Source organism: Cnephaeus nilssonii (genome assembly GCF_951640355.1).
Source record: "Cnephaeus nilssonii genome assembly, chromosome: 6".
Classification (NCBI taxonomy): domain Eukaryota; kingdom Metazoa; phylum Chordata; class Mammalia; order Chiroptera; family Vespertilionidae; genus Cnephaeus; species Cnephaeus nilssonii.
Window position 1 is genome coordinate 23,308,563 of NC_137077.1, and position 14,510 is coordinate 23,323,072.

A 14,510-nucleotide genomic window follows, 5' to 3' on the forward strand; every position below is an offset into this window, starting at 1 on the left:
CTATAATCCTATTAAGTGATAGTGGCTGTTAATATTTATATGTTTCATTACAATATTTTTCTGTGCATTGTTGGAGGTTAAAACAGCTACTTGCTGTTTTTTCATATGAATAGATAACTCTATAAATATTACATTACTGCCTGCATAATGTCCTATCAGAAATGTTGTCCATAGTTTACTTAACTAATCCCTTAGGATGTTCCCAGTTTTCCACTATTAAAAATAACATGGCAATGAACATCTTTGTGCATGAACAATTTCTCTGCATCCTAAATTATTTCTTTAAGGTAAAGTCTCAGAATTAACATTTACAGGGCTCTTAAGCCATCACCAAGTTGTTTACCAGAGATCATGCCAATTTATCTTCTCACTGTTTGGCGTACTGATCTAATGAGCTCAGATTTTAAAAAGATGTGTATAGTGGATGACAGAGCAACTTACTGAAAAGAAAAATATAAAAGGTATATTTTTAGATCTAGAATGTTAAAATTAAGTGATCTGAAAACTATGGAAAATGCTTAAGAAAAAAGAAAACAATAAGTATTGGGGGCAGTACAAGAGTAAACATACTATCAGCGTGCAAATAGGTTTGAATGAGTAACATTGACAAGTGGCAGAAAAACAAAACTGTCCAACTTCTCTCTTTCTTCCCTCTCTTTCATAAGGAAGGTGATCATCAGACTGAAACAGGTAGTGCAAACATTGACAGAAGGGAATTGAAGCCCAAGATGGGTGAATTGATTATAAAAGCAAATCTAAAGTTGTTCCAAATAAATTCAAGGCCCTTGGCCCAGACAAATGACAGCCCAGAATAGAGAACTTACAAGGGTGAAAGGTAGGCCATTGACAGTGAACCCTAAGGGTTATGGAAAATGGAAGAGGTACTAAAAGAAAGAAAGTGAGCCACCGTTTACCTGATATTTAGAATAGAAAGGGGGAAAAGAGTGTATAACAGACTAAAAACAGCTACTCTGATCCCTTCCAGATGAAGTTCAGGGCAGATTTTCAATCATGTATGTTATGAGCACTTGGGAAGAAGTTATCCCTTAGTAACCAACCTCCTGCTTCTTCTCTGTCTCTTCAGTACGGTTGCTGTAAATGGTATAGTTGCTGTATTTCTGGACATTAGGGAAGTGGATCATTGAATTTCGGGTGGTGCCTTTATGGCTGACCTTGGAAATTATAGTCCAAATACCAGAATACTTAAATGGGTTGATCCTTAAACACCTATACCCCAAAAAAGAGCCAATAACTTGATCAGTGCCCATCAGAAAGGAGGTGGCTGATATGTCACCAGAGGACTCCCATCAAAGCCCTCACCTCAGCAATTGGCAGTGACCTGTTGAGGTGACAGATGCTTATCAGAGCTTCAGATGACACGAAGCTACAGAGTATAGATGATACTGGAAACAGATCCAGAGAGACGGCAGCAGGCTGGAATGATGGTGGAAAATAGCAAGATGAAATCGGATAGTCATCGACATGCATTCTCACAGTTGGGTTCCAAACCCCGGCCATATATGTGAAAGGTAGGGTGGTTGTACAAATGATAACGCTAATAACAGTAGTAGAAAAACGACAGCTAATATTTATTAAGTGCTTGCTCTACCAGATACTATCTGTGCTCTGTGTTTTACATCATCATTTGTAGAATCTTACTCTGTACTAGCTTTATGTCATCTGAGATTTGATAAGCACATCATCTCTGATTCACCACTTGCTTCACAGGTTGAAAGCTGCCCCCTTTTGCCAGTGGAGGCTAGTGAGACAAGAGCGGTTAAGTCACTTGCCTGAGGTCACACAGATGGGAAATAGTTTCCGTGCTGGTGCTCAGTGCCTGCATGCTTCAGCACTGTCAAAGTTCACACCATCACTGAAACTTTTCTCCCTCTCTCTCTTTTTTAATCATGAATGTAATTTGATGTCCTGCCAAAACACCAAATAAGATTAGAGAAACACATAGGTGGTTAATAATAGGGACTTTGGGCCAGACCAATTGGTTTCAAATGTTGACTCTTCCACTTCCTGGCTGTGTGACTTTGGTGGAGTCGCTTAACTTCTCTGTGCTCCGGTTTTCTCCTCTGTCCATGCGGATAGGGATTGCTGTGGGAATTAAATGAATTCTCTGCAGAAAACATTGAGAACAGTGCCTTGCAAGTTTTTAATTTCAGCACCACCATTTCCATCTATTGTGTGCTGTAGTGTTCTCGTTTGTAAATGAGGATGATAATCATTGTAGTGGAAATTCAGTGCAAGTGCTCAATCGTTGTTAGCTGTTACTATCAATAGAACCATACTGTCCAGAGAAAGAAAGGGTCCAGTCCTCCTTCTGGTTCTCTGTTTAGGAATGGAAGTCATGTAGGGTCTCCGGAGGAGGTAGGCAGGTCGGTGAGGGTAGAGAAACTACAGTACAGAATTTATGGTTGGAACGATGAAGAAGATTTAATCTGAAGGCAAGATGACTAAGCAAGGGATAACTTTCCTCACTTATGTCAGGGGTTGTGGAATGGTTCTGTGTCATCGAATCAAGTTATGAGACAACATGAGATGTTGGAAAGTTGGGGAACCTGGGGCCACTTAATCGTGGTTCTCTCTTGTCTCCTGGCTTCAGTTTCCTAGTGAGTAAGATGGGGTGGGGGTTGGACGAGATCATTGCTGAGGTGTCTTCTGTCTTTTATGATTCTGTTCTCTAAGCCATAGAATCTGTAGCAAATTCCTGTTTAAACAGAAAGTTTGGGTTAAAGGGTGTTTTTGATTAACGTATACTATAGCTAAAGAGCTTGAACTGAGTATTGTTCTAACCAGTAAATCATCTAATGACTCTGAGGCCCCCATTTCCTCATTTGATAAACTGAAATGAGAATACAGCAGATTTCACAGGGTGTTTGTGAGAATTCCAAATGAGGTCATACATGTTAGAGCACCTTGTCAAAATGTTATGTTTATTATTGCCGTTGCCTGGGTTATAACTTTTCCAAGAATTAGAATACAATAAAGCACTCTCAAGCACTAACCTCATTTAAAGTAACTTAATCTGTTTTCCGTGATTCAGGAGATCCTTGAGGAAGTTACAGAATCTCAGGGTCATTTTCTGGAAGAAAAAGATCTGGGCTGCCTTGTAGTCTTTGGATTTTAAGTTTCAAATTAAATGGGAGCATCTTGACTGTATTCCAGAAGGGAATAGAGATCACATACTCTAAGCCCCTCGTTTTACAGATGAAATCACGGAGCCAGAGAAATTGAGTGGCCCGCCCAGAGTCACATCTTAATTAATGGCAACCCTGTTAGTAAAATCTGGGCTCCTGACTCCCAGCACACTTTTTATGGTTAGTTATGTTTAAACTCGGAAAATCTGAAATGATGCTAAGAATGTGGTGATGGACATGGCTGCACCTTTGAACATGGAATCAAATAAATATTAGCAGGAAGTTTAAGGGCCTGGGTATGTCACTGATGGGTATGGCACCGTGAACTTGACTTAACCCATTTGGGAGAAAAATTGCAGTGGAATTCTTAGTAATTTTCTTATTTATAGCAGTTCATGTCATCTCAAGCATACTCTGCAAAGAATTGGCATTAAAAATCCAGGTCTTAGTATGGCTCTCATAGTCTTGTTATATATGCACAGGGAATAGCATAACATAGAAGCAGCGTCCCACCTCCACCTTCTTCCTTTTCCCACTTATAAATCTACTTCTTCAGGGACCTACAGATGCTCTTTCTCTTTTTCTTTTAAGCAATGATAAAAACACACACACTATGTTTTGCAACTTTTCTGAGTTAAAGTTGCATGAGATAACTGTCAGACAAAGTTCTGTGTTATGTGTGCCTCCCTCATCTTGCCCGTGTGGCTTCTGTGAGCGATGGGAAGCCTCAGGACTGGTGCCTGTGAGCAGTGAGTGCCTGTGAGCGAGCAGCCGGGGAAGGCAGCGCTGTGTTCCTGGATGTGTTCAAAGCAGGGTTCCACCTCCTTCTTCTTCCTTTTCCCACTTATAAATCTATTTCTTCGGGGACCTACAGATTTTTTTGCTGTCGTTTTAGTCCATTGATAACTTGAGAAAGCCTCTCAAGATCAAAGTCTTGGGTGGGGAGGATTCAATTCACTCAGTCTTATCTGAATTCCTAATAGTCTTGAAAATCCATCTAAATCTGGATGGAAAATGCATGGGTCAGCATAATGGATATGAGCACAGACTCTGAAACCAGACTGCCTGGGTTCAAACCTCAGCTCCTCTTTGTTACCAAGGCCATATGACCTTGGGCAAATCCCTTAAAGGCACTGGGCCTCAGTTCCCTAATCTGAAACACTGTCTCATAGGGTTGCTGTGAGCATGCAATTAAGTGAACTAATATTTATAAACTCCTTAGAATAGTGATCGACATGTTAGATAAATTCAGCAAAATGGTCCTGATTAGACCAGAGTTTCCTCTGGGTCCAGGGCTGTATTCCATTAGACGCTGTAACACCCAGGCCTTGGGGCCCTAGGTTTGAGTAAATGGGGCTTGTTTGTCCTCAGTTAAAATTGCAAAGCACATCCTGCAGCCACAACCTTTTTATTCTATTGAACCAAAAAGGCAATGGCAGTGAAGCTTGACTTTGAACACCCAAGTCTATCAAGCCTCTTTCCAGCTCACTGAATGTGTCTGCCATCTGGCCCCAAGCAGATAGCCTGCTCTGTCCGGGTCACCTGCTAAGATTGCCATTGCATTCCCTGACCCACTGTAACTCACTGGGTTCCTGTTGCTCACAAGCCCAGAGCATTCACTTAGGTGCCTGGTGAGGGGGTTTCCGCCTGGTGGCTCTGCTTGCGGCAGGGGCTGGGCTGTGGGAGAGACTAATGGGAAGTGAAAAGAGAAACTGTCATTCTTAACCGGCAGGGCTGTTTGGAGTGTGTGCCTCTTCTTGTATTTAGGGAAAAGATTACTCATGACTATTTTCTTCCGTAGAATATAAAGAACCTCAAATTACTACTTACATCCCCCACCCCCTTCTCACCCACCCTCCTGCGTTTCCATGTATCCTCTGTAGAAACTTCAGCATTTTACTCTCATTTCCCCTCCCAAGCGGGATTCAGTTCTGTATTTGCTTTGGCACTTGCACTACTAATAAGCTCCCCTGTCTTTTTTCCTGGTTCTGACCCATCATCTTCTGCTCTGTGGCCCTCTCACACCAGGCACTTTCTTAGGCCACGCTTGACTTGGAGCCTCACAGGTTTCCCCTCATGGCTGGCCTTGTGTGAAGGAGAGGAAGGGAAAAGTCCCTAATGACAAGCCATTATGCTGTTCTTGTTCGAAGATGACTGACACCATGGACAATAATAGGATGTAAACTTTAAGGTTTTGTACCAGTTCAACAGTTGAAATTTTGCTGAGCCATCCTCATACTACCACCTCACCATGATTCCAGATTCATCTTTTCAAGGTCATTGGAAAAGGTTGGGGCGCCCCCTGTATCTAATGACCGTTTTTAATAGGCATTGCTTCTTGGCCCAGTTTAAGACTCTTAAAACAGAACCTTAAATTCTAGTGGCCATTTTATTCTAAAGATCATAGAGCAGTAACATACTACACATTATTATTTTATAATGCCACTTGTTTCTTTCTATGTAAAAAAATTAATACAACTTAAAAACAAAACAACTCAACAACCCCACCTAGGTGCCCATCTCTAGTATCCCAATGCTTGTAGGTTTTTATTGATGCCCTACACAGTGGACCACTTTTGAAGGTACTTCCACAAAGTTCAAGGAATCTACCATTCTTCAAAACAACTTTGCAAAGGAGCTGCCTGGAAGACAGAGCCAAAGTCATGCCGACAGGCCCTGGACCTTCTCCAGGGGACCCGAGCCATTCATTCCCCGGGGATGCTGAGCGGCCCATCAAGTAGACCAGACGGGTCTTGTCTTACCTTATTTAAGGTTGAAAGGTGATTCTTTCCAGGATCAAACTGAAGGACACTCTTGTAGCACACTCACGGAGTCTCCTTTGCAAATTTAGGTAACTGCATAGAGAGTCTAAGGCTCTTCTTAGCAAACACTGATTCGCTGATTCCATTGTATCGAACTATTTACACAGTACAGCTTTAGAGAATGAAGCTCTGTTGAGCATCTAGCTGTTTCTAACCCATCTGTTCTCGATGATCTTGGTCTCAGGACCCCTTTCAAATCTTAAAAGTTATTGAAGACCTCAAAAAGCTTTGCTCATATGGGTTTTTAGCTATCTGTAGTTACCAGATTGGAAATTAAAACTTGAGAATTTTAAAAATATTTGTAAAATTACTGAAAAGTAATAAGCTAAGTATATATTAATAAATATCTATTTATAGGTATATTTACAAAAATAAACTAGTGAGAAGAGTGGCATTGTTTCACATTTCTGCACGTCTCTTTACTGTCCAGCTTCATCAGAGATGGCTGGATTCTCATCTCTGCTGCAATTCCACATCTTGTGTAGCCTCTAGAAAATTCCACTGTACATTCATGAAAGAATGAGAGTGAAAAAGGCAAATAAACTCTTAATATTGTTATGAAATGAGTTTTTACTTCATAGACCCCTGAAAAGGTTTTGGGAACCCTGAGGGGTCCCCAGATCACACTTTGAGAACCACTATTCTAAACCACTTGAATGATGTCAAAGACTTCTCACAACAGCAAAATAAAATTAAAAGGTAGATTCCCAGTCAGGCTTCCCGACAGAGATAGGCCCTGAGCTGCAGCCCTCCCTTTGACCCACTTCTGGTCCTACTCCGAGTCCAAGTAGCTCCCCCTCCCCACTCCCCACTCCAGGAAGTTCTAAGCACAGCGAGTAGACTAAAAAGGCAAAAGACCTTTTCTCCTTACCTTGCCCTCTCATCCCCAGAGGCTGGCCTGATGGTTTCCCAGAGGCTGAGCAAATGCTCTTCCAGGAAGAAATTTTAGGGAACACTTCATTATTTGGCAGCTCTGGGAGGTCAAGCCCAGCTCTGGAACATTCCCACTTCAAAAGGACGCTGGGTCGCAATCAGATCAGCTCTGATTTTAAGGTCCCCTTCGAAGTGTGTTGGCATGTGTCATGACTCTGAGCCCCCATGGGTACCTCAGGCCACCACAGAGCTGCACCTTTCCGGCAACCCTGGAATCCAGACAGGCCCTGGAGTGGGGCAAGGAAGGGTGGGGCTCTAAGACCAATGGTCCCTTAAAGGCAAAAAAAAAAAAAAAAGGATGTTTCGCTCCATTTGCCTCTACATACAAAGTTCATTTGATATCACACTTTGGCACTTATGAAGCTTGGGTTTTAACCTGGGATTCAGAGTTAAACATGGGGGCTCTTCAGACATGAGGACCTAATATCGTTAACCATTCAGAAATCTCTCCCCTTTATTCCAGCTGTCTAACTGACAAGACCCCTTTTTTTTTTTTCCTGTCTCTTTCTGCCTTGCTCTCTCTCCAACAGGCTTGCAGCCAGTTTACTGGAGCAGGGATGACGTAGCCCAGTGGCTCAAGTGGGCTGAAAATGAGTTTTCTTTAAGGCCAATTGACAGCAACACGTTTGAAATGAATGGCAAAGCTCTCCTGCTGCTGACCAAAGAGGACTTTCGCTATCGATCTCCTCATTCAGGTGAGAGTCTAGACTCTGGACATGTGCTCAGCTTGGCGAATCTGTTGGTCAGTGGTCGGTCTTTACCACTGCTCATCCTGCCCAAAAAATCTCCTCTGTAGGTCACCATGGGCTCAAGGACCACGGCCCAGCTTAGTGGAGGAAAGATCCTGCTGACATATGCCAGTATGAGGGGAGAGGAGGAAGAGCTTTCAGATCAAGGGGAAACTTTTAAGGTTCAGAGAAGTAACCCAGTTAGGACCTACAGTCACTGGATTTTAAGGGATCTAGTTTGCCACCACATAAAGGAAGAAAATGCATCCCCGCCCTTTCTCTCTACCTTACTCCTGAGTCTGAAGACTGAAGAGAGGTGCTTGAGAGCAAGTGTAGGTTGTGAACTGCTCAGTTAACAACAAATACAGTCTTGAGTAAGGGGAAGGAGCCCTGCTGAGATAGCTAGACTAGAAAGTCAAGAAAAAATGAGAGAACAGGAGATAAGGAACGGGCAAGGTGGAGATCCTAGTAGCCAAGGCAAGTTTAGAAATGAGCTCCAGGGGCCTCAGATGATGTCCTTTGGTTGTCCTGAATTTTTTGAAGTAATGCCTCTGGCAGCTGGTAGAAATCCTGAACAATACAAGTGGAAGTTTCCTAGTTAGGCTCAGCTAACTAGGAAGATTTGTTCAAATGAGGGCCCCTAAGACCACAGGGGAAGATTTTGTTCAGTAAGGAATGTTTGTACCTGCAAAGTATGTTAATGAAATATACTTTCTAATTTCATATCTTACATATGGTGGATATTTAGAAGGTAGCTCTTTGGGAACTCCATATGTCAAAGGGGATCTTCAGTCTCGGGTTTATGCCTCTTGAGGGGCTTGTTATTCAGGTACCAACAGGCCCTCCTTCTCTTGAGTCTCCTTGATTTAACTTGTCTGGCAGAGACCCTTCTGTCCTTGACCAAGGGCAAAGATTCTGCGTAAGGTCTTGGCATAGTCTCCCGCTCTGTCCAACCCTTATTTACTCCTGGAGGCCTGCCAGCAGTTAATACACTAACCGTCATGAGGAAATGTCCCCCATACCAGGGAGTGAGATAAGGACAGAGAACAGGATCTCCCCTGCTTTTCCCAATTTCAACAGACCGTTTATATGAGGAAATGTCAAAGGGGAAGTTGCTCCCAGAAGTATACGTGGTTTTGAAACTTGAAGGCTTATATCTTGGAAAAGGGAATCATTTTTTAAGGTTTTGTAAGGGACACAAACATACGTGAAATATACTTAGTCTCAAATCACTGATTTTTATCATGGATTTTTGGTTGCAGAATAAGAAAACCATAGAGCAGCCATATAAATAAAACTAACGCAAAAGGAATCTAGATAGTTTCTTTTCATTGAATGAAGAAATACTTCCCTTTTCTGTTCCAGGGGAAACTCAGATATTATGCTTAAAGAGACAAAGCTACCTATCTGGAGGAAAAGAACTCTAACTCTTTCATGTTCCAGAGAAACCATTTATATAAGACAAAGGAAAACACAGTGATGTGTTTTGACTTGATTTGACTTAGACCTCCGGCAAGCTTTCCTTCCTGAGCCTTTGCAACTTCCACCCTCATCCTATCTCAGGTGCTCCTTTTTGTTGCTGATTTATTTTTCTCTCCAGTGACCTCTCAACTTTACTGATGAAGCTAGGTTATCTCTGCTCAAAGCTGGAAGCAAAGATGTGCAAAAGCCTGGCCGTAGTTCCTTGCTATGTTGTCAGATCTTTGCTGACATGGGCCATGAGGAAGACAGGCAGATAGGCAGGATTGCATTGAACCTAAAGGCAAAGGAAGCTGGAGAAGGGAGAGGGTATGGTAGGATGGGTCTCCTGAAAGCATGAATGGAGTTGGTTCACAGCATGAAGGATGGGTGGAATTGAGTGGCAAGGGGAGAAGGAGGACATTCTGGGTAATTAGAGCAGCATTAGGTTAATGTATTTGGGTGACAGTGAGAAAGCCCACCTGATGAATGGAAAAGGCAAGAGGCAGGAAGGCCAGCTAAGGCGGATCCACTAGTCCGGACAGGAGGTGTTGTGTAGACCACAGTTGGGTGGGGGCAGGAGAAATTCATTGCATGAATGTTCCCTGGATAGCCCTGAGCCACTGGTACAGGAGTACGGGCTAAGGGAGTTGAAGGTTAGGAGAGGTGATTTCTAGCTGGATGGTCAGATGAAGCTCAGAGGTATGACAATGGAGACAGACTTTGGAAGGTTCACGGGCGTGGGGGAAGGGATGTAAGGAAAGGTTAAGGAGGAGGTGTAGGCCAGTTTGTGTGGAGAAGTTCAGAGATAAGGCCACATAAGCTGGATCCTCTATGTGAAGCACTGTTCATCATTCTCATTTACCCCTCCCTCACTGGTCTCATTGCCTCTTCATATTTTAAGTTCAGCTACTTTCTCTAGGAAAGCTTTCACTTCCATCCCTGCTTCCCTGATTCCAACCTTCCTTTCCTCCAGCTCAGTCTGGGTTAGGTACTCTTCCTCTTTTATCCCAGAGCTTTCCCTAATTCTGCCATGTCCTCTAACACACACGCACACACAGTGATACATGTGATTGTTTGCTATGCACATGCCTCTCCTAGAGTGGAAAATTCAGTTTGGGCAGGGGTTGTATCCTATTAAGCTGCCCTGTCTCCAGCATCTAGCACAGTGCATGGCATCCAGTTGGTACTCAATAAATATTGGTTGAATTGTTATCCAACACAAAAGGACCTTAAAGCCCAGGTTAAGATGTTTGGATTTTATTTGGGGGGTAATAGGAAACCACTGAAAGGTTTTGAAAGCAAGAAAGCTAGAATGATACTGCTGTAGTCCGAGCCACTGAAGTCCAGAACTGGGTCAGTGAGATCAGAAACAGTACTTCAGGTGCAGAGTAGTTGGCTAAGATAAGGGCGGGTCTGGAAGCAGCAGTGAGTTCATTCTGGCCAAGAAATGCCAGGGCATCCAGGAAGACATGGCCTGTTCTGCAGTTGGAAATGTGAGGTAAGAGCCAGACCAGAGGTGGGAATAATAGACTTGAGCATCATGCCCAGTTCGTTGAGCTGGGACTAGAGATACATTTATACTACAGGTAATTTAATTAACCAGAAAGGTATCAACCAGAAAGCCGTGGGCAGAATTTCAAGGTGATACCTGCCAGTAGGCGCTACAAGAAAAGTTACCACAAAAGAGAGGAGTATTGTCAGAGGGTTTGGAAGACAGAACTAAGGAGTTGAGAAGGCCCTTCTCATGTAGGCACTATACACCTACTTGTATTCTCCGTAGGTAGAGACAAAGCATAGATTTTAAAAATCTTTTTATTTCTCAGGTGTAACATTTGCCACAACTACTTCTCACATGGGCTTCGTGTAGTAAGTGTCCTGAGGTCGGGTTCTCCACGTGGCTCTTCCAGAGATCACAGCACCTCATTTGCCCTTATTTTCCTCATCCGTGAAATGGAATTTCCGCCCTGTGGCTCCTAATTTCCCTTCAACTCCTAACAGTTCCGTCCAGTTTCAGCCACTAAAACTCTTGAGCTTCTAGTAGACAGTACAACTTCCCACTCTACAGGCAGCGAGTATAGACTTTGATCTCCTTCAGCTTACACGCCTTGTAAAACTTACACTTCATCCAGTTTTGTCCTTTCCTTGAATCTTTTCTGCTGCCTGAGAAGACCCAGCAGCAGCATCTCACTGGTCATGGGGCTCCTGGACCAAGGAGTATCTGGTAGCCCTGTCCTCATGAATGGATGTTTACGGCTTCCTCCCGACCATGTTTCCTGCTGGACCTCTCCCAGTGTTATGCTCTCTGAATATGGAAATAACATCCCTTATTACAACTCTTGTCAAATGTAGAGAGGAAATAATGGAACTCAATGAATTGTAATTATCTGAAATATTAATACTGTTTATCTTAGGTCCAAATACGGGATCCTCTCTGAACTCTACTTTTTGAAAAGTATATTTTCATTGATTTCAGAGAGGAAGGGAGAGGGAGAGAGAGATAGAAACATCAATGATGAGAGACAATCATTGAACGGCTTCCTCCTGCACATCCCCTAGTGGGGATTGAGCAACCTGGGCATGTGCCCTGACCGGGAATTGAACCATGACCTCCTGGTTCATAGGTCAACACTCAACCACTGAACCCCACTGGCCAGGCTGAACTCTACGTTTTTTAATCAGTTTAACAAACTGCACTTATCCACTTCAAGGACAAGGGTCCTCCATTTTCAACCCTTAGACTAAAGCAGGGAACTATATCACCTCTAAACAGGATTTTAAAAGCTGAAGATAAATGGGATATTTATCTGGAATATTCTCCCAATTAGAAGATAGAACAAGATGATAAATTTGTTACATTTGCAGAGCTGAAGAATAAACATAGGAAATCTCTATTTTGTAAAATCTCACATGGACAGGATAATTGTGCCTCGTCCTTAAGCTACTAGATACCATGTGGTGTGGTCTGGGATGATTTAAATTGAAAGGAGTATTTGATTATTTGACCAATTTGAGACTCTTGAGAAAACACCTTAATAAGAAGGAACAGACAGTTAACATTGATTTAACTCCAAGACATTCAGGTAGAATGGATTTAGGTACATTATTTATATGAAAAAAATGCAAGTTATTAACAATTTAATTCATGCTAGACTTTCTATCAATGCTTAAAAAAAGAAAAGGAAAATAAAAAATACTTTCATTTCAACAATAACTGTATTGGAGATTTATAAGAAAATCCCTCTGTTAGTATACTAGAATGTGATGCTGCAAGTGATTGCTTCCCTTCCAACCCACCAGAACCTTTGTCTTTGGTAACATGCTTTGCTTGTGACCTTTAAATACAGTTAAATTGCCTTTCAAGGTTAAACTAACAATACTGGTCTTATCTACATATAGTTCCTTGGACCAACTGGCTAGATTGAACGGCTGTGTCAGCTGGCTGTTTCAGAATTGACTCACAGAGTCTTTGAGGGTCCGGGTCCCAGAGGGGAGTAACAGCCCTGCAGTGTGGCAGGTGGAGCAGACATGACCCTTGACTGAAGATACTGGAGTTGGCTCTTTCTGCTCTTATTGTGTCTTTGAGCAAAGAAAGAAAAAACAAAACAGAAAGCTTAGATAAGTCAATTACAGGAAAGCCACTTAATTTCTTAGCACTTCACTTGTCCCATTTGTGAAAGGTGGTGATCACTGACCCCTCATACAGAGTGATACTGGAACATGTAAAACTAACACTTTTTAAGTAAAGAACATACTTCTTCCACAATGTTTTTTTCCTCATGAGCTTATTCTGTTGTTTTTCTTACCATATGTTTTTTTATCCAGCTAAAGGTAATTGTCTCACTAGATTTCTTTTCTAACTGATTTATGCTTGTCTTAAATATAATATTGAACTTTTCCCACAAGCTGCTCCCTTTATCTCAGGATCTCTGTGTCTAGGATATAGATTTCCAGCCAAATTTCTAACATTTGTTCCTAAGTAAAAGACTAGTTTATTTTTATGGTCACTGAAGGCATTTAGTATTAAATAATAGCGTTTGTAATTCAATCAGCCTCCAAAAATGGATTGCATGGCATGCTGGGAAAATGAGAGTATGCAGAGTCAGAAAGCCAAGCAGTCCGAGACAGGAATGGGCCTGTGGTGGCCGCCAGTGGGTCCCCCTCTGGGACCTGTGACTCCACAGGTGTTTTCCCTGTTGAGTTTATGATGAAACGGAAGGGACTGAGACATGGGACTTCATTCTGAACCTGTCACAAGCAGAGAGAATTTTCTGGACAGTCTGAGAGCTATCCCTCCCACGCCATGCATGCTTTTATTATTATTTTATTGGTCAGAAGAAAACTAAAATCTGAATAAAAACAGAAGAGAGAAAGGGAAAAGAGAACAATTTGCAAATATAAGAATGTGTTACATCAGATAAGCTTCATAGGATATGTACATAGTCATCACCTGAAAATTGCATACTTTTAAAGTGTTAAGATTCCACTTTAAATCTAAATGTGAGAAGTTTGATGTTGTGAAACCCCAGGAGACAGGCTCTGGGGACCCTTGTCGATGACACACTGCACTGGTCCCAGCCCCTTGGAGAACAAGCAGTGAATAACAACAACTTTTAAACAAATCATACCCTTTTGTTGATAGTACCATTTTAAGAAAAAAAATCTAAGAAAACAATCCAGTAAAATAGATAGATAGATAGATAGGTTGATGGATAGATATTCCTTAACAATTCTATTTATAATTGTCAAAACTGGAAGTCACCGAGCCAGCCCCCAATATGAGATTTGCTAAACGAACGCGGAGAATGTGACTATAAAGGAATACACTGTAGCTTTAGGATCATTTGTGGGGTCGCTTATTATTTCTTCGGTAGGTTGTACGGGGTCTTGTGGATCATGCTCAGGACTGTCAGTGTTATTTGAAAGACAGATAGGACCCTGCCCAGCCAGTGTGGCTCAGTGATTGAGCATATGATTGAGTGTTGACCTATTAACCAGATCTTGGTTCGATTCCCGGTCAGGGCATCTGCCCAGGTTGCTGGCTCATCCCCAGTAGGGGGTGTGCAGGAGGCAGCCAATCAATGATTCTTTCTCATCATTGATGTTTCTCTCTCTCTCTCTCTCTCCCTCTCCCATCCTCTCTGAAATCAATAAAAATATTTTTTAAAGGACAGACAGGTAGGAGCCACCAGGGTTGAAGCAGAGGTTGGCATGACAAGGCAGAGATGGAAAGTGGATGTGGGCAGTCAGCATGGCTGGCACCTGAAAGCAGTAGTAGTGACTTGAACTAAGATAGGGTCAGCAGGGAGGAAGAGGTGAGTCAAGAAATATTTAGAAGACAGTCTATAAGGTGACTGATTAGATGTTGGATAAGAGGGAGAGAGGTGTGAAGGGTGACTCCCAGGCTTCTGGCCCGATCAGCT

At 42.4% G+C, this 14,510-nt stretch overlaps 1 protein-coding gene across 1 annotated transcript in view; it reads left to right on the top strand.

Moving 5' to 3' along the window:
* Positions 1–14,510, top strand: part of ETV6 (ETS variant transcription factor 6) — a 223,609-nt gene that overhangs the window by 163,153 nt on the left and 45,946 nt on the right. Inside the window, exon 3 of the mRNA XM_079775590.1 lies at positions 7,432–7,596. Within this exon, the coding sequence (XP_079631716.1) occupies positions 7,432–7,596 (165 nt within the window). The remainder of the gene's footprint in view (positions 1–7,431; positions 7,597–14,510) is intronic.